Raw genomic sequence first — 23,664 nt, forward strand, 5'->3', positions numbered from 1 at the left:
GCCGGATTCTTCCAGGTAGGATTCGAAGCAGTCCAGCCAGTGTTTGAAGTTGAGGGCTGCGTTTGCTGCCTGTGGGTTTAGATCCAGGTACGGTGGTTTGAGGGCTTGCAGCCAAGCCGGCTGGTGTGGCTGTGCTTCTGGGAGGGCTTCTGGCTGGCCAGTAGTAGACATCTTTAAAATTTAGTCAATAAAATTGATATACCTATCAATTCGTCCAATAAAAAGCGACGAGTTAGGAACGTAACTAAAGGTTTTTATTAACTAAATAACAGAGCCCACCCTCGTGGGTGATCGGGTCCAACAAGGAGGAATACCAGCCAGTCGACTACCTTTATACCTGGGCAGGTAGGTGGAGCCATGGGCGGAGTCGGAGGTGGTCAGCCCAGGTATAACAGCGCGACAAGAGGCGACCTCGTATCGTGATACAACAGTGATAACAATACAACAGTGATAACTATAGTGTAACGATAAAAGTGGTTTACCACACCAATTAAATGCATACTTTGGTTCTGTCTTCGCAAAGGAGGACACAAATAACCTCTCAGAGATGTCGAGAACATAGGGTCTAATGAAAGGGAGGAACTGATAGAAATCAGTATTTGTAGGGAAATGGTGTTAGGGAAATTGATGGGATTGAAGGCCGATAAATCCCCAGGGCCTGATAATCTACATCCTAGGGTACTTAAGGAAGTGGCCCTAGAAATAGTAGATGCATTGCTGGTCATCTTCCAAAATTCGATAGACTCTGGAACAGTACCCATGGATTGGAGGGTAGCTAATGTTACCCCACTATTCAAAAAAGGAGGTAGAGAGAAAACGGGGAATTACAGACCGGTAAGCCTGACATCGGTAGTGGGGAAAATGCTAGAGTCCATTATAAAAGATGTAATAGCAGAGCACTTGGAAAACAGTGACCAGATCGGACAAAGTCAACATGGATTTACAAAAGGTAAATCGTGCTTGACTAATCTTCTGGAATTTTTTGAGGATGTAACTGGTAAAATAGATAAGGGAGAACCGGTGGATGTGGTGTATTTGGACTTTCAGAAGGCTTTCGATAAGGTCCCGCATAAGAGATTAGCGTGTAAAGTTAAGGCACATGGGATTGGGGGCAAGGTATTAACTTGGATAGAGAACTGGTTGGCAGACAGAAAGCAAAGGTTGGAATAAACGGGTCTTTTTCCGAGTGGCAGGCAGTGACTAGTGGGGTACCGCAGGGATCGGTCCTTGAACCCCAGCTATTCACAATATATATTAATGATCTGGACGAGGGAACTAGATGTAATATCTCCAAGTTTGCAGACAACACAAAGCTGGGTGGGCGTGTGTGCTGTGAGGAGGATGCCGAGAAACTCCAGTATGATTTGGACAGGTTGGGCGATTGATCAGAAGCATGGCAGATGCAATATAACGTGGATAAATGCGAGGTTATCCACTTTGGTGTCAAAAACAGGAAGGCAGATTATTATCTGAATGGCAATAGATTGGGAAAAAGAGAAGTGCAACGAGACCTGGGTGTCCTTGTGCACCAGTCGCTGAAGGTAAGCATGCAGGTGCAGCAGGCGGTTAAGAAGGCAAATGGTATGTTGGCCTTCATAGTGCGAGGATTCGAGTACAGGAACAAGGATGTCTTGCTGCAGTTGTACAGGGCCTTGGTGAGACCACATCTTGAGTATTGTGTGCAGTTTTGGTCGCCTTATCTGAGGAAGGATGTTCTTGCCATGGAAGGAGTTCAGCGAAGATTCACCAGACTGATACCTGGGATGGCAGGAATGACGTATGAGGAGAAATTGGGTCGATTGGACTTGTACTCGCTGGAGTTTAGAAGAATGAGAGGGGATCTCATTGAAACTTATAAAATTCTAACAGGACTAGACAGACTAGATGCAGGAAGATGTTCCCGATGGTCGGGGAGTCCAGAACCAGGGGTCACAGTCTAAGGATAAGGGCTAAGCCATTTAGGACAGAGATGAGGAGGAATTTCTTCACCCAGAGAGTGGTGAACCTGTGGAATTCTCTACCACAGAAGGCAGTTGAGGCCAACTTATTAAATATATTCAAGAAGGAGTTAGATATATTTCTTAAGGCTAAAGGGATCAAGGGGTATGGGGAGAAAGCAGGGACAGGGTACTGAATTTGGATGATCAGCCATGATCTCATTAAATGGCGGAGCAGGCTCGAGGGGCCGAATGGCCTACTCCTGTTCCTATCTTCTATGCCCCTCGAGTCTGCTCCGCCATTTAATGAGATCATGGCTGATCATCCAAATTCAGTACCCTGTCCCTGCTTTCTCCCCATATCCCTTGATCCCTTTAGCCTGAAGAAATATATCCAGCTGCTTCTTGAATATATTTAATGAATTGGCCTCAACCGCCCTCTGTGGTGGAGAATTCCACAGGTTCACCACTCTCTGGGTGAAGAAATTCCTCCTCATCTCAGTCCTAAATGGCTTACCCCTTATCCTTAGACTGTGACCCCTGGTTCTGGACTCCCCCGCGAAAACGGCAGCGTGCCCTCAACCTCCTGCATCTAGCCTGTCTAGTCCTTTTAGAATTTTATAAGTTTCAATGAGATTCCCTCTCATTCTTCTAAACTCTAGCGAATATAAGCCTAATTGACTCAATCTCTCCTCATACGTCATTCCTGCCATCCCAGGTATCAGCCTGGTGAATCTTCGCTGCACTCTCTCCATGGCAAAAGCATCCTTCCTCAGATAAGGTGACCAAAACTGCACACAATACTCAAGGTGTGGTCTCACCAAGGCCCTGTACAACTGCAGCAAGACATCCTTGCTACTGTACGCGAATCCTCTCGCTATGAAGGCCAACATACCGTTTGCTGCCTTTGCCGCCTTAACCGCCTACTGCACCTGCATGCTTACCTTCAGCGCGTGGTGCACAAGAACACCCAGGTCTCGTTGCACTTCCCCTTTTCCCAATCTATTGCCGTTCAGATAATAATCTGTCTTCCTGTTTTTGCCACCGAAGTGGATAACCTCACATTTATCCACATTATACTGCATCTGCCATGCTTCTGCCCAATCACCCAACCTGTACTTTTGAAGTGCAGTCACTGTTGTAATGTAGGAAACGTGGCAGCCAATTTGCGCACAGCAAGCTCCCACAAACAGCAATGTGATAATGACCAGTTAGTCTTTTTTTTTGTGATGTTGGTTGAGGGATAAATATTGACTCCAGACCCCTGGGGGAAACTCCCCTGCTCTTCTGCGAAATAGTGGCCGTGGGATCTTTATGTCCACCTGAGAGGCCAGACGGGGCCTCGCTTTAACGTCTCATCCGAAAGACGGCACCTCCGACAGTGCGACTCCCAGGATGGTAGAATGCAAACTAGACGGACCTTGGACTTATTTTCGTCTCGCAGCAATTCCTACGTTGCTGCGTGTACTATGGATGAAACCAGGTTCTGAGAGAGTACGTGAACTTTTCTTGTGCAAAACTTTTCTTCTTTAAATGTTCAAGTCCTGGAGCCCAATAACTGGGAAAGGCAAGTCAGTGAACTACTGACAAAGTCATGGGAAGGCGCAGCTCAACGAGCCTGACAAGTGTCGACAGGTTCAATCGAGTTGAGGAAAATTGGCACAAAAAAAGGCAATTGAGATGTTGTTGATTTGACGCCAAGCACTGATAAACTTGTGGTGGCATCCATCTGTTCCTTAAATAGCTCCAGAATTTCACCTCAGCTACCCTACCCTAAGGTCCATCCACAACAACAACAACAACTTGCATTTATATAGCTCCTTTAACGTCATAAAAACATCAGGGCGCTTCACGGGAGCGATTGCCAAACATATTTGACACTGAGCCACAGAAGGAGATATTGGGACAGGTGGTCAAAGAGGTCGGTTTTAAGGAGCGTCTTAAAGGAGGAGAGGCAGGCGGAGAGGTTTAGGGAGGGAATTCCAGCGCTTAGACCCAGGCAGCTGAAGGCACGGCCACCAATGGCGGGGCGATGAAAATCAGGAATGAGCAAAAGGCCAGAATTGGAGGAGCGCAGAGATCTCGGAGGGTTGTAGAGCTGGAGGAGGTTAAAGAGACAGGGAGGTATCATTAGATCATGGCTGATCTGTATCTTAACTCCATCTACCGGCCTTGGCTCCATATCCCTTAATACCCTTGCCTAGCCAAAAAAACTATCGATCTCAGTTTTGAAATTTTCAATTGACCCCCAGCCTCAACAGCTTTCTGGGGGAGAGAGTTCCAGATTTCCACTGCCCTTTGTGTGAAGAAGTGCTTCCTGACATCACCCCTGAACGGCCTGGCTCTAATTTTAAGGTTGTGCCCCATTGTTCTGGACTCCCCCCCCCCCCAGCAGAGGAAATAGTTTCTCTCCGTCTACCCAATCAAATTCTTTAATCATCTTTAACACCCCGATCAGATCACCGCTTAACCTTCTATACTCAAGGGAATATGCAACCTGTCTTCACAATTTAACCCTTTTATCCCCGGCATCATTCTGGTGAATCTGCGCTGCTCCCCCTCCAGGGCCAATATAACCTTCCTGAGATGCGGGGCCCAGAACTGAACCCAGTTACTCCAGATGGGGGTCTGAGCAGAGCTCTGTACAGCTGTAACTTAACAAATCCTTTAATCATCTTAAACACCACAATTAGATCACCCTTTAATCGGTCCTGTTGTTAACCCCTCGCTTCTGTGAGGAGGATTGACGCACTATCAACTCCTCATGACAGAGAGTTAATTAATAGGCTTTTATTAGCAAAGAACAGAGCATGCCTCTCGTGGTTGCCTGGTATCCAAAAGGGCAGGGGGCTGCAGAGCAGTCACCTTTATACCCGGGCATGTGGGTGGAGCCAGGGGCGGAGTCAGCTGAGGCATGCATAGGCACAACAGTGTGCAACAACAACAACAATAACAAACAGTGGTTTACCACATTCACCCCTTGTTTAAAATTGAGTCCGGCGGGGTGAAGTGTACTAAAAGTTCGTGTAAACTAAAAGTTCGTGTAATTAAGTCTAGCAGGTGGCCTTGTATGCCGTCCTGATTGTCGTAGCAGCGGTGGTGATGGTGCAGCATCCAACGCCGAACCTGGCGTCTCGTTGAGAGGTTATGTAGTCAATGGCGGGTCCTGGGGCTGCGGCATGCCGTCTACAGGGGTCGGGGTGTGGGTAGTGGTGGGTGGCGATGGTGGTGTCTCAGGGGCACCCGAAGGTGCGAGGTCTCGTGTGGAGACTGTCCTCCCGCCCGTCCAGGTACGCTACGTAAGCATACTGGGGGTAGGCGTGGGTAGTGGTAGGTGGCGAAGGAAGTGTTTCGGGAGCACCCGAAGGTGCGAGGTCTCGTATGGAGACTGTGTCCTCCCGCCCGTCCGGGTATACCACGTAAGCATACTGAGGGTTGGCGTGGAGGAGGCTCACCCTCTCGACCAGGGGGTCCGTCTTATGGGACCTCACGTGCTTCCGCAGTAGGACGGGTCCTGGAGAAGTCAGCCATGTCGGTAACGAGATCCCCGATGTGGACTTCCTGGGGAAGGAGAACATTCTCTCATGAGGGGTGGCATTGGTGGCAGTTCAGAGCAGTGACCGAATGGAATGGAGCGCCGCAGGGAGGACCTCCTGCCAGCGAGAGGCCGGAAGGCCCTTAGATTTCAAGTTTAAAAGGACTGCCTTCCAGACCGTCGCATTCTCTCTTTCCACCTGGCCATTCCCCCAGGGGTTGTAGCTGGTGGTCCTGCTTGTAGCAATACCTCTCGCGAGCAGATACTGACAAAGTTCATCGCTCATAAAGGATGAGCCCCTGTCGCTATGAATATAGCTAGGGAAACCGAACAATGCGAAGAGGTCATTCAGACATTTAATGACCGTGGTACTGGTCATGTCTGAGCAAGGGATGGCAAACGGGAAACGGGAGTACTCGTCAATTATATTGAGGAAGTACACATTGCGGTCAGAGGAGGGGAGGGGCCCTTTAAAATCGCCGCTCAGCCGCTCGAAGGGGCGCGTGGCTTTGATCAGGCTCGCTCTGTCTGGCCTATAAAAATGCGGTTTGCACTCGGCACAGATTTGGCAGTTCCTGGTCAAGGTCCTGACCTCCTCGATGGAGTAGGGCAGGTTACGGGATTTGATGAAATGGAAGAACCTGGTGACCCCCGGGTGGCAGAGGTCATTGTGGAGGGTCTTCAGTCTATCAACCCGCGCGTTGGCGCATGTACCACGTGATAGGGCATCTGGGGGCTCATTGAGTTTCCCGGGCCGGTACAAGATATCGTAATTGTAGGTGGAGAGTTCGATTCTGCACCTCAAGATCTTGTCATTCTTGATTTTGCCCCTCTGCTTATTATTAAACATAAAAGCTACTGAACGCTGGTCAGTGAGCAGGGTAAATCGTTTTCCGGCCAGGTAATGCCTCCAATGTCGCACAGCTTCCACAATGGCCTGAGCCTCCTTTTCGACAGAGGAGTGTCGAATCTCGGGGCCCTGGATGGTCCTTGCGAAAAAGTCCACGGGTCTCCCCGCCTGGTTAAGGGTTGCAGCTAGGGCAAAGTCGGATGCGTCGCTCTCCACTTGGAAAGGGATGGACTCGTCCACTGCGTGCATTGTGGCCTTCGCAATATCACTTTTTATGAGAGTGAAGGCTGCACATGCCTCTGCTGTCAGGGGGAAGGAGGCGGACTTGATGAGGGGTCTGGCTTTGTCCGCATAGTTGGGCACCCACTGAGCATAGTACGAGAAAAACCCGAGGCATCTCTTCAGTGCTTTTTGGCAGTGGGGGAGGGGGAGCTCCATAAGGGGGCGCATTCTGTCGGGGTCGGGGCCGATGACTCCGTTCTCCACTACGCAGCCAAGAATGGCAAGGCGCGTGGTACGAAACATACATTTGTCCTTGTTGTATGTTAGATTCAGCCGCTGGGCCGTACGGAGGAATTTCTCTAGGTTAACATCATGGTCCTGCTGGTCGTGGCCGCAGATGGTGACGTTGTCTAGATAGGGGAAAGTGGCCTGGAGCGTGTTCTGGTCAACCATCCGGTCCATCTCCCGTTGGAAGACTGAAACCCCGTTGGTGACGCCGAAGTGAACTCTGAGGAAGTGGTAGAGACGACCGTCAGCTTCAAAAGCTGTGTACTGGCGGTCCTCAGCCCTGATGGGGAGCTGGTGGTATGCCGACTTCAGATCAATCGTCGAGAACACCCGGTATTGTGCTATCTGATTGACCATGTCAGATGGGTGCTTTGTGCATTGAGTGCTGTTGGAGTTTTGCTAAGTGGGAGAAAAATCATTTAAGTGTATTTTGTGAATTTTAGTGTGTTAAGAAGTCAATTATTTGAAGTAAGTTTAATTTTTTAAGGGTTTTTTAAACTCTTGGGCAGTTTAAACAGGAAGTAGAATCCGGGTATAAAAGGGGAGGGGCTAGTGCGGTGCACGGAGTGCTTTGTGCATTGAGTGCTGTTGGAGTTTTGCTAAGTGGGAGAGTTCGGATAAGTGGGAGGTGAGGGTGTGTTTTTTGCTCTGTTTTATTCCCCACTCCCAGGCTTAGACAGCACTGCGGAGGCGGAGCAGCGAGACGAGTCAACCAAACAGGCTCCACAGACAGTATTCAAGGAGGAGGTTGGTGATCAGCTGGTTGGTTGGTTTTCTTCCTTCTCTTCTCTTTCATACCTTTAAGTTGGTAAGTCCTATTGAATAGTGGTGTGACATTATCATATATATCCGGGCAGGGTCTTCATAACTAATAATAAGAAATTTAATTAATTATATAGAATGGAGCAGGTGATGTGTTACTGTTGCGAGATGTGGGAGCCGGTGAACCCCATTGAGGCTAACGGTGATTACATCTGCGACAAGTGTTTGCTGCTAGAGGAACTCAAGTTCCATGTTATGGAGCTTGAGACCGAGCTTCGGACACTGCGACACATCAGGGAGGGGGAGAAGTTCCTGGACTCTATGTTTCAGGAGATGGTCACACCTATGAAGTTAATTACTGCAGATGTAGTCCGTGGTCAGGGACAGGACGGTGTGACTACGAGTGAGGAAGGTACAGGGATCCAGGATGTAGTGTTGAAGGAGACGCAGCCCTTGTTCTTGTCCAGCAGGATCGAGGTTCTTACTCCCTGTGAGGGCGGGAGCGGGGACTGCAGGGAGGATGAGCAACCTGGCCACAGCACCGTGGTACAGGGGGCCATTCAAGTGGAGGGAGTAAAAAGAAATGTTGTAGTGGTAGGGGATAGTATCATTAGGGGGATAGATAGGGTTCTCTGCAGTCAAGAGCGGGAGTCCCGAAGGCTGTGTTGCCTGCCTGGTGCCAGGGTTAAGGACATCTCTTCTGGGCTGGAAAGAAACTTGCAGTGGGAGGGGGAGGATCCAGTTGTCGTGGTCCATGTTGGTACAAACGACATAGATAGGACAAGGAAGACGGTTCTGTTAAAGGAGTATGAGCAGCTAGGGGTCAAATTAAAAAACAGAACCTCAAGGGTAATAATCTCTCGGTTATTACCTGAGCCACGAGCGAATTTGGCTAGGATAAATAAAATTAAAGAGTTAAATGCGTGGCTCAAAGACTGGTGTGGGAGAAATGGGTTTTGCTTCTTGGGACACTGGCACCAGTACTGGGACAGGAGGGAGCTGTTCTGTTGGGACGGACTCCACTTGGCCAGTGCTGGGACTAGAGTCCTGGCGAATCATATAACTAGGGCTGTAGAGAGGGCTTTAAACTAATTAGTGGGGGGGAGGTTTCTAGAGAGCAAATCATAGAAATGACAACAGAGAAGGTCATAGACTTAGGTAGCAGTGGGGGAATTAAAAAACAGAATGTGTCAGGAAGGGACAGAAGGTATGGAGTAAAAAGTAAAGTACTAAAAAGGGAAAAAACAGGAACTAAGTGTTACAAAACATATTTGAAAGTTCTTTATCTGAATGCACGTAGCATTCGTAACAAAATGAATGAGTTAACGGCACAAATAATGACATATGGGTATGATCTTGTGGCCATTACAGAAACATGGCTGCAGGGTGACCATGACTGGGAATTAAACATACCAGGTTATTTAACAATCAGGAAGGACAGGCAGGAAGGGAGAGGAGGTGGGGTGGCTATGTTAATAAAGGAAGGAATCACTATAATACAGAGAAATGATATTGGGTCAAAGGAGCACGATAGTGAAACAGTTTGGGTGGAGGTAAGGAATAATAAGGGGAAAAAAACACTAGTGGGTGTAGTCTATAGGCCTCCGAACAGTTGCAACTCTGTTGGACGGAGTATTAATCAGGAAATAGTTGAGGCTTGTAATAAGGGAACAGCTATAATTATGGGGGATTTTAATTATCATATTAACTGGACAAATCAAATTGGGCAGAGCAGCCTTGAGGAAGAGTTCATTGAGTGTATTAGGGATGGGTTTCTTGAGCAGTATGTAACTGAACCGACCAGGGGGCAAGCAACCTTAGATTTGGTCCTGTGTAATGAGACAGGATTAATTAAAAATGTCCTAGTAAAGGATCCCCTTGGAATGAGTGACCATAACATGGTTGAGTTCCATATTCAATTAGAGGGTGAGAAGGTTGGATCTCAAACAAGCGTGCTGAGCTTGAATAAAGGAGACTATGAAGGTATGAGAGCGGAATTAATGAGAGTGGACTGGGAAAATAGATTAAAGGGTAAGACGGTACATGACCAGTGGTGTACATTTAAGGAGTTATTTTACAACTTCCAAAAAAAATATATTCCACTGAGGAAAAAAGGGTGTAAAAGAAAAGATAGCCATCCGTGGCTAAGTAAAGTAATTAAGGATAGTATCCGACTAAAAACAAGGGCATATAAGGTAGCCAAATCTAGTGGGAGGATGGAAGATTGGGAAGTCTTTAAAAGACAGCAAAAAATAACAAAAAGATTGATTAAGAAAGGGAAGATAGATTATGAAAGTAAATTAGCAAAAAATATAAAAACAGACAGTAAAAGTTTCTATAGTTATATAAAAAGAAAAAGGGTGGCTAAAGTAAATGTTGGTCCCTTAGAGGATGAGACCGGGAAATTAATGGTGGGAAACATGGAGATGGCAAAAACACTGAACAATTATTTTGTATCAGTCTTTACAGTAGAGGACACTAAGAATATCCCAACACTGGACAAACAGGGGGCTCTAGGGGGGGAGGAACTAAATACAATTAAAATCACTAAGGAAGTGGTACTTGGTAAAATAATGGGACTCAAGGCGGATAAATCCCCTGGACCTGATGGCTTGCATCCCAGGGTCTTGAGGGAAGTAGCGGTAGGGATTGTGGATGCATTGGTAATAATTTTCCAAAACTCACTGGACTCAGCAAAGGTCCCGGCAGATTGGAAAACTGCTAATGTAACACCATTATTTAAAAAGGGTAGTAGGCAGAAGGCTGGAAACTATAGACCTGTTAGCCTAACATCTGTGGTTGGTAAAATGTTAGAGTCCATTATTAAGGAGACAGTAACGGGACATTTGGATAAACACAATTTAATAGGGCAAACTCAGCATGGTTTCATGAAGGGGAAGTCATGTTTAACAAATTTGCTTGAGTTTTTTGAGGAAGTAACATACAGGGTGGATAAAGGGGAACCAGTGGACGTAGTGTATTTAGACTTCCAAAAGGCATTTGACAAGGTGCCACACAAAAGATTATTGCTCAAGATAAAAAATCACGGGATTGGGGGTAATATTCTGGCATGGGTGGAGGATTGGCTCTCTAACAGAAAGCAGAGAGTTGGGATAAATGGTTCGTTCTCAGATTGGCAACCAGTAACTAGTGGTGTTCCGCAGGGGTCAGTGCTGGGTCCCCAACTCTTTACAATCTATATTAACGATTTGGAGGAGGGGACCGAGTGTAACATATCAAAGTTTGCAGATGACACAAAGATGGGACGGAAAGTAGTGAGTGAGGAGGACATAAAAAACCTGCAAAGGGACATAGACAGGCTAAGTAAGTGGGCAGAGATTTGGCAGATGGAATACAATACTGGAAAGTGTGAAGTTATGCACTTTGGCAGGAAAAATCATAGAGCAAGTTATTATCTTAATGGCAAGAAACTGGAAAGTACTGTAGTACAAAGGGATCTGGGGGTCCTGGTGCACGAAACTCAAAAAGTTAGTATGCAGGTGCAGCAAGTGATCAAGAAGGCCAATGGAATGTTGGCTTTTATTGCTAGGGGGTTGGAATATAAAAACAGGGAGGTATTGCTGCAGTTGTACAAGGTATTGGTGAGGCCGCACCTGGAATACTGCATACAGTTTTGGTGTCCATACTTAAGAAAAGACATACTTGCTCTCGAGTCAGTACAAAGAAGGTTCACTCGGTTAATCCCGGGGATGAGGGGGTGGTCATATGAGGAGAGGTTGAGTAGATTGGGACTCTACTCATTGGAGTTCAGAAGAATGAGAGGCGATCTTATTGAAACATATAAGATTGTGAAGGGGCTTGAACGGGTGGATGCGGTGAGGATGTTCCCAATGATGGGTGAAACTAGAACTAGGGGGCATAATCTTAAAATAAGGGGCTGCTCATTCAAAACTGAGATGAGGAGAAACTTCTTCACTCAGAGGGTGGTAGGTTTGTGGAATTTGCTGCCCCAGAAAGCTGTGGAAGCTACATCATTAAATAAATTTAAAACAGAAATAGATAGTTTCCTAGAAGTAAAGGGAATAAAGGGTTACGGGGAGCGGGCAGGAAATTGGACATGAGTCTGGGTTCGGAATGGTCATGGCCCTGTGGGTAGTGGAGCGGGCCCAGGGGCCGTGTAGCCTTGTTCTGCTCCTACTGTGTTCTAATTCTGTTAGATTTCAGGAGATGGTTTTATTCCTGTTCCTGGCTGGGGTGGAGATCGCCTTTACAGAAGGTAAGTACTGTAGAAAATATAGGGACAGAGTGATCTCCTGGAAGAATTTCGATCGCCTAGATGGGTCGGAGAGGAATTTCCCAGATTTTTTTCTCCCAAATTGGCCATTGGGTCTTTATCTGGTTTTTCGCCTCTCCCGGGAGATCACATGGGTTCGGGTGGATGCAGAGTGATAGAAGATTTGAGGTTAGGATCAGATCAGCCATGATCTTATTGAATGGTGGAGCAGGCTCGAGGGGCCGATTGGCCTACTCCTGCTCCTATTTCTTATGTTCTTATGTTCTTATATGCGGGGGAGTGGGTATGCATCCAACTGGGTGTAGCGATTGATCGTCTGGCTGTAGTCAATAACTAGGCGCTGTTTTCCGCCAGTCTTCACCACCACCACTTGTGCTCGCCATGGGCTGGTGCTACTCTCAATAATCCCTTCCTTCAGGAGTCTCGCTACCTCGGATTTAATGAAGCTCCTATCCCCGGCACTGTAACGCCTGCTTTTAGTAGCGATGGGCTTACAGTCGCGGGTGAGGTTAGCGAACAAGGAGGGGGGGAGACTTTAAGGGTGGAGAGGCTGCAAATGGTGCGCGGCGGGCGATTTAAAAGCTGCTGGCTGCAGACTGTGAGTGGGGGGAGGGGTCCGTCGTGCGCCAATGTGACACTTTTAAGGTGGCACTGAAAATCCAACCCCAGTAGAACGGCAGCGCAGAGATGGGGCAGGACCAGAAGTTTAACATTTTTGTATTCTGTGCCTCGTACTGAAAGGGTCACTACACAGTAGCCCCCGACGTCCGCTGACTGGGCTTTGGAAGCCATAGAGATCCGATGGCGCGTCGGCAGGACCGGGAGAGAGTAACTGCGCACCGTGTCAGGGTGGATAAAGCTCTCCGTGCTCCCGCTGTCAAAAAGGCAGGTAGTGGCGCGGCCGTTTACCGTAATGTCCATCATGGACCTGGACAGTTGATGAGGGAGAGATTGGTCCAGCGTCACGGAGGCCAGCGTATGGTTAAGCGAGTTGATGTGGTCGTCAGATGAGGCGGTGGTTGAGTCCGGGTCCCCCGTGATTGAAGTTGGAGGCGTCCAAGATGGCGGACAAAATGGTGGCGCCCATGATCCCGATCCCCACGCGGCTGGGGGAGCCCAAGATGGCGGACAAGATGGCTGCCCCCACGGTTCGCACGCGGCGCTGCTGGCGTTAGCGGTTTTACCTTTGCAGGCGCTGACATAGTGTCCTTTCTTCCTGCAGCCGGAGCAGGTAGCGTTTTTCGCCAGGCAGCGTGCTCTGGGGTGTTTTGCCTGGCCACAAAAATAACATTTCTGTGCCTTGGACATCGCTGCAGCAGTTGGAGGTGGCGGTCCCATGACCCAAGGTTGCGGCGTCCACGGTGCGGAGCGGTTAGGGGAGAAAGCGTCCATATTCCTGTGGGCCGCGTCGAGCGAGAGCGCGAGGGATACTGCCTTTTTCAGGTCTATTTCTCCCTTCTCCAACAGTCTCTGCCGGGAGTAGTCGGACCTTAGACCTGCAACGAAAGCATCTCGGATCAGTCCCTCCGTGTGTGCTGCGGCTGATGCTTCTTTGCAATCGCAGCCTCGGCCGAGTATCCGTAGTGCCTGTAGGAAAACCTCCACCGATTCCCCGGGCTGCTGTCTGCGGGATCTTAAGAGGTGCCTGGCATAGACCGTATTTACCGGGCGTGCGTATTGCCCTTTAAGCAGATCGATAGCCGCCGCGTAGGTCGTCGCGTCCTGGATTAGTGTATAAACTTGGTGGCTCACCTTTGTGGCCAGGATTTTCAGCTTGTTTTCGTCTAGGGTCACAGTTGAGGCTTCCAGGTAAGCCTCGAAGCAACGCAGCCATTGTGCGAATTTGGTAGCCGAACCCGCTTCTTGGGGGTCTAGATCCAGGCATGTTGGTCTGAGGGCTCGCAGCAGCTCCTGCTGCTCAGCGTTTGACGCCGTCGGTTCAGCATTTGTAGCCGACATTTTATTTTGCTAATAAAATTGATGCGCTATCAATTCCTCATAAAAGACAGAGAGTTAATTAATAGGCTTTTATTAGCAAAGAACAGAGCATGCCTCTCATGGTTGCCTGGTATCCAAAAGGGCAGGGGGCTGCAGAGCAGTCACCTTTATACCCGGGCATGTGGGTGGAGCCAGGGGCGGAGTCAGCTGAGGCATGCATAGGCACAACAGTGTGCAACAACAACAACAACAATAACAAACAGTGGTTTACCACAAGGATCTACCCCTAACTTGGGGTCAGGGTTCGCTGCTTTAGGAGACTAAACATGCCGGTCAGTCTATCACTTTCTCAGCAATACACAAAGTCAGAAACTGTAAAATAAGTAAAGTTTTATTAAGGTACCTGGACTTCACTCTGAGAAACCCTATTGTGTTTGCACACAAGTATGCCTCCCAAAGAGTGAGCCCTTAGACTCACGGGGCTACAATATTTATACATTTTCATAAATTGCAAGTCATCATGAGAATACAGAAAACTAGGCGATCACACGCTGCACAAGTCATTTGTTTCTTTTTACAGAGTTCTGTTTAAAATTCACTTTTGCTTTCAACAAAATTCGACCATGAGACTGTCTCCAACAGTTATCTAAACATTCTGTTCCTGTCCTTTCTTATCTATGTGTACTGCATTCCCACAGTCCTGCATCAGTTTTTTACATTTAAACTATTCACTGCATGTCAAGTAGTCCATCATGCTTTGCGAATCATTGGTAAGGCAGTATGGGAGTAATCCAGCTTAACACTGTGGGCAGAAAGCCACCATCGCTGTCAGGTGTCTCCCTGGCTGTTGTCATAACAATTCAATTTTTGTTTAGCTCCCCCACACCCCCCCCCCCCCCACCCTCATCTGGAAGCCGTGTAGCTGGACCGTAAAATGGCCGTGTTTGTTGATCCTAAGGAAAGTTACATAAGAGACAGTGCACCAGTGAGCACGGTGCAAGCCTTGGATGGTGCAGCAAGTTGTCGCTATGTGTGTATTATTACTTATTTTCTGACGGAAAGGTGTCGGGTTTGTAAGACTATCCCCGACGGCTGGCAAAATACCTCCTGGAATGAGGGTAGTCTTCTGTAAACAGCTCAAATGATTCTGGTTCTTCAGAAAGTGCAGAGGACTAAACAAAGGTGCGAGTAAAAGGTGAGCCAGTTACCCTCACTGAATGAGTTAAGCAGCAACTGCATTGGAATTCTACCAGTGGAATAGTAAACTGGCAACTAGTAAGTGACTATCAGAAAATTCAATGCACTGGTTAGTTGTATCACTAAAGAATTAATTCGCATTAAGAGGTTGGAAAAGTTGGAACAGAGAAGGTTAAGAGGTGACCCAATAGAGGTTTTAAGATGATGAGAGGTTTTGCTCGAGTGAATAGGGAAACACTATTCCCCCCGGCGAGTGGGTCAATAACCAGAGGTCGTAGATTCAAAATCATTGGCAAAATATCTCGAGGGGAGATGAGGAGAAATGTTTTCACTGAGAGAGTCGTGAGGATCGGGAACGCTCGACCTGAACAGGTGGTGGAAGCTGATTCCATCAATAATTTAAGAGGGAGTTGGACGGTTCTGGAGGATGAGGAACTCACAGGGTTACGGACAAAGAGCGGGAGCGTGGGACTGAGCACGACGGCTCTTTCAAAGAGCCAGCACAGGCAACGATGGGCCGAATGGCCTCCCGCTGTGCTGTAAGTTTCTAGGATTTATATATAACCTTTCGCCACCTCAGGATGTCGCAAAGCGCTTCACAGCCATTGAATTACTTTTCTTGTTGAAGTAGGGTCACTGTAGTAATGTAGGGATATTTGGCAACCCAATTGCGCGCAGCAAGATCCAGATCCCACAAACAACTATGAGATAAATGACCACATAATCTGTTTTCATGATGTTGGTTGAAGGACAAATATTGACCAGCCTTTTAAGTGGCTTCAAAGCATAATGAAAAACGAAAATCAGACATTTTCTATCCGCGTGAAATTACAGGTGCGAACGTGCAACACGTATTGTTTCAGCTTAATGCGTACGATACAAATATTTCACGTGTTCTGACTAGCGTTGTGCTGCAGCGAATGCCCCATTCCTCTTCATCACAGCCTCCTCCATCTGTTGTAGGAGGAAGACCAAAAGGAGTTGTCTCTTTAAGACGTCACATCATTAGGGTATCACCATATGTGGGGCTTCTGGTATTCCTCTCTGCTTTTGGCTTTAGGTGCTAAGCCACAACTATTTATACAGTGCCTTTAACGTAGTAAACCGTCCCAAGGCGCTTCACGGTTGCAATTATCAAACAGAATTTGACACCGAGCCCACATAAGGAGATATTAGGACAGGTGACCAATAGCTTGGTCAAAGTGGCAGGTTTTAAGGAGCGTCTTAAAGGAGGAAGGAGAGGTAGAGAGGCGGAGGGGTTTAGGGAGAGAATTCCAGAACTTAGGGCCCAGGCAGCTGAAGGCACGGCCGCCAGTGGTGGAGTGATAAAAATTGGTGACGCGCAAGAGGCTGGAATCGGAGGAGCGCAGAGATCTCGAAGGGTTGCAGGGCTGGAGGAGGTTACAGAGATAGGGAGGGGGCGAGGCCATGGAGGTATTTGAACACAATGATGAGAATTTTAAAATCAAGGCATTGCTTAACCGGGAGCCAATGTAGGTAAGCGAGCCACATAAGGAGATATTAGGGTAGACTTGGTCAAAGAGGTAGGTTTTAAAGAGTGTCTAAAAGGAGGAAAGAGAGGTAGAGAGATTTAGGGGGGGTATTCCAGAGCAAACCTAATGGAGATCATCCAAAATTGGGTAAGTTGGGTTCAAGCTCTGATTAAAATCTTGAGGGATTTTTTCTTTGCTTGTATCAAGCCTTTAAAGGCTCATGCTTATTGTATTACTGACTTCAGTACTATTGAGCGTTACTTAAATACTCGAGTCTCTGTCTGCCCTTAATGGGGACTGAGTGTAGTGGTTAACGAAGTGGACTGGAAAGTTGAGAGTTTAAATGCCAGGTGTGAAATTGAATCCAATAAATCCGATAATTTATGGCCCCGGTACCAGGGTTATAAAAACCCAACAGCTTCACTAATGCCCTTCTGGGAAGGGCATCTGCCTCCTCTACCTAGTCGGGCCTACACGTGACTCTAGTCTCGTGCTCTATGGTTGATTTTTAGTGCCCTCTGAAGTGGCCTAGCAAGGCATGCAGTTTTGAAGGAAGGATCGACGCCACCATCACAGGGCAACGAGGGACGGACGGGCAATCGACATTGCCCTGTCGGTGTAGGGTTTGATAGGGTAGACGTAGAAAAGTTGTTTCCACTTGTGGGGGAGACCAGAACTAGGGGCCGTCAATATAAGATCGTCACTAATAAATCCAATAGGGAATTCAGGAGAAACTTCTTTACCCAGAGAGTGGTGAGAATGTGGAACTCGCTACCACAGGGAGTGGTTGAAGCGAATAGTATAGATGCATTCAAGGGGAAGCTGATAAGTGCACGAGGGAAAAAGGAATAGAAGAATAGGCTGATAGGATGAGATGAAGAGGGGTGGGAGGAGGCTCGTGTGGAGCATAAACACCGGCACGGACCAGTTGGGCCGAATGGCCTGTTTCTGTGCTGTAAATACTTAATAATACTTGGTAAAGGAAGGCCCAGCACCACCATCTCAGGGCAGTGAGGGATGGACCGGCAATCAATGTTTCGTGTAGCCCAGATTCCGAGAAGAAATTTTTAAAAGAATTACGGTAATGGGAGTGCAGCAAAGTTAAGCAGCGATCCAACGTTTGTGCATAGTGTACAGTTCTGGAAGGCAGAGGGCTGAACAGGAGGACTAGCTGCCTACGAACCCTCCTAGCCCCTGGCATTTCATACCCACAGGAGCGAACCCACTGCCTCAGGACTGGAGAGCACTGTACTGTGCACAATGCATGGTTAACAACAACAACTTGCATTTATACGGCGCCTTTAATGTAGTAAAACGTCCCAAGGTGCTTCACAGGAGCGATTATCAAACAAAGTTTGACACCGAGCCACATAAGGAGATATTAGAACAGATGACCAAAAGCTTGGTCAAAGAGGTAAGTTTAAGGAGTGTCTTAAAGGAGGAAAGAGAGACGGAGAGGTTTAGTGGGAATTCCAGAGCTTAGGGCCAATGCAGCTGAAGGCACGGCCAACAATTGGGGATGCGCAAGAGGCCAGAATTGGAGAAACGCAGAGATCTCGAGGGGGGTTGTGGGGGGGGGGGGGTGGGTTGCAGGGCTGGAGGGGGTTCCAGAGCTGGTGCAGTTATCCAGGGAGGTGGTGCCTTGAGTTGAGCCATGATGTAGCACCCCAGCTGTGGGGGCTAGCTCTTCCCACGGCTCTTCCACTGATCTCAGCCCTGCTTTTTAAAAAATACTTCTGGCCCGTTCCAACCTGCCGCGGGATATTTCGCAAAACTGAACTGCTCCTGAGTGGAGGGAGAAAGAACTTGCATTTATTTAGGGCCTGTCATGACCTCAGGACGTCCCACAGCCAATTAAGTACTTTTGAAGTGTAACCACTGTTGTAATGTAGGAAACGCGGCAGCCAGTTTGCGCACAGCAAGCTCCCACAAACAGCAATGTGATAATGATCAGATCATCTGTTTTAGTGATGTTGGTTGAGGGATAAATATTGGCCCAGGACACCGGGGAGAACTCCCCTGCTCTTCTTCGAAATAGTGGCCTTGGGATCTGTTACATCCAACCTGAGTGGTCAGGCGGAGGGCCATGGTTTAACGTTTTATCCGAAAGACAGGCAGGAAAATATCGACGGGGTGGTGGGAGTTGGAGCTCTGCTAAGGCGTGCTCCTCGCTGTGCATGTCCTTGGGGGGGGGGGGGGGGGTCATGGGTCATTAGGGCTTCCACACTTTCAGTGGGCCGGTGCGGATGACACCTAATCCAATCACAGACCCCCCCCAGGTCCCGCTGAGTATCTCTACTGCGATTGGCAGTCGCAGCGAGACAGCTGAGCGCCTGCTGATGACGGGGACTTTCTCGAAGGTTTATAAAAAAAAAAATGAAAAAAAATCCCTTGCATCAAGTGGAACAAAGCGGACTTTGTGCCGTGTTGCGGAGATGATAGTCAGGAGGAGTTTTGTTACGCGTTCAGTGCAAGTACAGAGCTTTTCAATGGGGCGGGATTTTGATAGTGGCAGAAATGGAGACGATGGAGTAAATGTTTCCCAAGTCGATAGTGATCAGCGCGTCACTGGAAGCATTCAAGTATCTGAATAAAAAGCATCTCGTGCATTGTGCTGTCGAGAGGAGCAATTTACAGGGTTTCACCTCCTGCCTCTCCCGGTGTTCCACTTTAAATCTGCCCTCGCTGCAATTACTGTCCGATGAGGTAAATGGAAACCATTTAGCGTGAATCACAATAATGCAAGTGGGTTTTCTTTTGTGAAGGGTACCACACTGTGCTATTCATATTTTTCCCCAGTGGAATCGGATTAAAGTATAAGGAGATTATGCCCCCTTGCAAACTAAACTCCCTGTCACTTAAATGTCTGACAGCAACAACTTGCATTTATACAGCGCCTTTAACATCGTTAAACATCCCAAGGCGCGTTATTAAACAAAAATTTTACACTGAACCACTTAAGGGTTTATTAGGACAGGTGACCAAAAGCTTGGTCAAAGAGGTAGTGTCTTAAAGCAGGAGAGAAAGATAGAGAGGTTTAGGGAGGGAATTCCAGAGTTTGGGGCCTTGGCAGCTGAAGGCATGGCCGTCAATGGTGGAGCGATTGAAATCAGGGATGCTCAAGCATCCCTCCCTCCCCGAGCCCCCATTCCCCAGTCTCCCACCCTCCCCGAGCCCCCATTCCCCAGTCTCCCTCCCTCCCCGAGCCCCCACCAGCATCCACAGCTTTTTGGGGAGAGAGTTCCAGATTTCTGCTACCTTTTTTGTGGAAAAAGTGCTTCCTGACATCACCCCTGAAGGGCCTGGCTCTGGCTTTCAGACGGTGCCCCCTTGTTCTGGACTCCCCACAACACAGAAGATAATCCAAGCGTAAAAGGAAGCGTTGATTTTCGCTGGGCCTCGTTCTGGCTTCTCTCACGCCCGCTTGTGTTTTTGTTATATAGGCCCAGCAGCGCCTATATTTCTTGAGGAGGCTGAAGGGATGTAATCTGTCACCCCCGATCCTCTCTAACTTCTACCGCTGCACTATAGAAAGCATCCTGACAAACTGTTTCACAGTATGGTACGGCAGCTGTAGCTCCCATGACCGGAAAGCCCTGCAGCGGGTAGTCAAAACTGCCCAACGCATTACTGGCACCTGGCTACCGACCATAGAACATATATATCAGAAACGCTGCCTACGGAGGGCACGGTCCATCATCAAAGACCCTACCCACCCCAGCCACAGTCTGTTCGCCCTCCTACCATCTGGAAGACGCTACAGATGCATTCGCACCCGTACGACCAGATTTAGGAACAGCTTCTTTCCCAGGGCTGTCATCCTACTGAACTCCACAAATAAACACTAAAGCCTGCACATCTGCCGATGCACTTTATTATGGTCATATTTATGCTAATATATATGTACAAATGTATGTTGAAATGTTTAAGTGTCCTAATCCAAATTGTACACTCTCGGGAGCCGCAAGCCTACATTTCGTTGTACTGCACTTGTGCACTAACAATGACAATAAAGTTGATTTGATTTGATTTGATTTGTTTCTCTCAAAGCTCCAGGTATAATGTCCTGGTCCCGGCTCTGTGGATAACTAAGGTGCACAAATGGGAGCTGGACTGCATGCAGAGTCTCGTGCTGGAAGAGGAGGAAGAAGAGCTGCTCTCCTCAGGTACCAGATGAACTTTCACCGTTTCTGCTCTTTGACAGCTCTGTCCAATTGCACCGACCGACCGTTCGCTTCTGGCCGCTTTCAAGAAAGAAAGACTTGCATTTATATCGCACCTTTCGCAACCTCTGGACGCCCCAAAGCGCTTTACAGCCACTGAAGTCCAGTCACCGTTGTAATGTAGGGAAACCAATTTGCGCACAGCAAGCTCCCACAAACAGCAATGTGATAATGACCAGATCATGTTTCAGCGATTAAATGTTGGCCCAGGACACCGGGGAGAACTCCCCCACTCTTCTTCGAAATAGTGCCGTGGGATCTTTTATATCCACTGAATGTAGATAGAAGGTAAGGGGACAGTTGGAATTTCGTTAATCCATTCATGTGCAGCAGAACGAGTGACTCTCTGCCCTGCCATAGGATCTAAAGGGTGTCAGCTGTAGCTCGGTGGGTAGCACACTTGCCTCTGAGTCAGAAGGTCATAGGCTCGAGGCCCCTACTCCAGAGAGGCACTCCCGGTGCAGTACTGAGGGAGTGCTGCACTGTCGGAGTTGCCGTCTTTCGGATGAGAGGGTAAACGTGGGTAAAGTTAGACAATAAGAGCATGGAGCTTTTTTTTAAATTCTCGGGATATGGGTGTCGCTAGCAAGGCCGGCATCTATTGCCCATCCCTAATTGAAACTTATAAAATTCTAACAGGACTAGATGCAGGAAGGATGTTCCCGATGGTCGGGGAGTCTAGAACCAGGGGTCACAGTCTAAGGATAAGGGGTAAGCCATTTAGGACAGAGATGAGGAGGAATTTCTTCACCCAGAGAGTGGTGAACCTGTGGAATTCTCTACCACAGAAGGCAGTAGAAGCCAACTTATTAAATATATTCAAGAAGGAGTTGGATATATTTCTTAAGGCTAAAGGGATCAAGGTATATGGAGAGAAGGCAGGGACAGGGTACTGAATTTGGATGATCAGCCATGATCGCATTAAATGGCGGAACAGGCTCAAGGGGCCAAATGGCCTACTCCTGCTCCTATCTTCTGTTTCTATGTAATTACCCTTGAGAAGGGGGTGGTGAGCCGCTGCCTTGAACTGCTGCAGTAGCGGTTTTGTGGAACTGAGTGGCTTGCTAGGCTATTCCAGAGGGTCTGGAGTCACATATAGACCAGACCAGCAGCTATCCTTCCCTAAAGGGCATTAGTGAACCAGATGGGATTTTACGACGATCCGGTAGTTACATGTCATTTTTATTTAATTAACTGAATTTAAATTCTCCAGCTGCCATGGTGGGATTTAAACTCATGTTTCCTGCTCATTAGTCCAGACCTCTGGATTACTAGTCCAGCAACATATCCACTATACCACCGTACCCTTTAACTCTGCACACTTCACTGTCAGTGTGTGGTCACCACACTCTCGTTAATGGGAGTGGGAATGAATGGAAATATGTCTAATGAATTTTAACAATTATAAGCTTTTATGGTAATCAATAATCTGTTTTCAGATCCTTAATTCTTTCACAGAAGAGTCAAAATATTTATCATGCAGTTGTAGGAACGGAGGTTCCTATCTGAATAAAGGTCTTCGACTCGATGAATCAAATCAACAGGTTTTAATGAACAATGAAGTTAACAGGGAAACTACTGGAGAAACAGTACACAGGTCTAATCAGCTTGCTGGGCACTCGACGACTGCTGGAAGATTCTGGAAGCTGACGTCATGATGTCATCGTGTTCTTCGCGCCACTGGCGGTCACATGATCGGCGTCATGACGTCATCACGTGGAGTGCAGGAAAACACAATACAGCACAGTTAACAGGCAGTTTAAAGGTGCAGTCCGCGGCTGCACTACACTGTAGTTAAAGGGATTATTACTAATTGTTCTGAGACCCTTGGTGGCTCTGCCACAGGCGCCCCCCCCCAGAATCCACTTTAACGGACATTGTCAACCAAGCAGGAGGTTTAATGATCCTGGCCGAACGACGACGAAAATCCGGCAGCGGAAACGGAGCGTTGATAGACGAACCAGTGCTGGGTTGCAGCAGAAGCGACGCCTTGGGCGAGGCAGAAACGGTAGTCAGAGGTGCAGGCGCGTCTTGAGGCCGAATCGGGCTGTTCGACGGTGGGCTGGTGCACGGCTGGTCTGGCGGTCAACGGCGCTCGGCCGTGGCGAGGCGGTTGGGCAGCCACGACAGGCTCACTCCGATCTAGGTGGGCTGGTTTAAGCCGGTCGATAGAGATGGTATCGGACTTGCCACCGACGTCGACTGAAAAACTTTTCCCCTGATGAGATGACACGAAACGGTCCGGTATACGGCGGCTTGAGCGGGTCTCTGTGACCGTCTTGTCTAATAAAGACATAGTCCGAACTCATGAGCTCTGTCGGGACATGAGGCCTCTGCAGGTCATGATGCGAGGTTGGGATAGGCAGGAAATTCCTGGCCGCCTCCTGATGTAGCAGGAGCTGTTGAGCTGCAGACCATGGTTCGGTGTGTGGAGGGAGAAAGTCACCTGGCACTCTGAGTGTCTGGCCATAAACCAGCTCAGCCGATGAAGACTGGAGATCCTCCTTTGGGGCTGTCCGGAGGCCTAGCATCACCCATGGGAGCCTGTCCACCCAGTTGGGTCCCCTCAAGCTGGCACGGAGAGACGCTTTGAGAGACCGATGGAACCTTTCGCACAGACCATTCGCCTGCGGATAGTACGCGGTGGTACGGTGCAGCTTGGTACCCAGGCCCTGTGCCACTGCGTTCCACAGCTCTGATGTGAATTGCGGACCACGGTGGACTTTGGATTTTTGACATTCGACGCAATTGTTTGTCCAGTCCCGGACGTCCAAATGCATGCCTTTCCAAACAAACTTGCGGGACATGAGCCGTTGAGAAGCCCGCATCCCCGGGTGAGATAACTTTCTTGCGCCATTCGACCGGCACAATGGGCCAGGGCACTCCCATGGATGTGTCGCACAAGAGCGTGGTTCCTGCCGCTTGAAACGGCACGTCTGCAACCTGCCAACTGGAAGGCGTGGT

The 23,664-nt window shown here is 48.3% G+C and overlaps 1 protein-coding gene across 2 annotated transcripts in view; it reads left to right on the plus strand.

Annotated features, from left to right (window-relative positions):
• LOC147107184 (TBC1 domain family member 10B) overlaps positions 1-23,664 on the plus strand; it is a 229,264-nt gene that overhangs the window by 126,491 nt on the left and 79,109 nt on the right. For both annotated transcript variants that reach the window (XM_086008360.1, XM_086008359.1), the window contains exon 10: positions 20,528-20,643. In XM_086008360.1, coding sequence (XP_085864486.1) covers positions 20,528-20,643 — 116 coding nt within the window. The remainder of the gene's footprint in view (positions 1-20,527; positions 20,644-23,664) is intronic.

Source organism: Somniosus microcephalus, chromosome 15 (assembly GCF_052327205.1).
Source record: "Somniosus microcephalus isolate GS21.2 chromosome 15, FLI_Smic_1.0, whole genome shotgun sequence".
NCBI classification, from domain to species: Eukaryota; Metazoa; Chordata; class Chondrichthyes; order Squaliformes; family Somniosidae; genus Somniosus; species Somniosus microcephalus.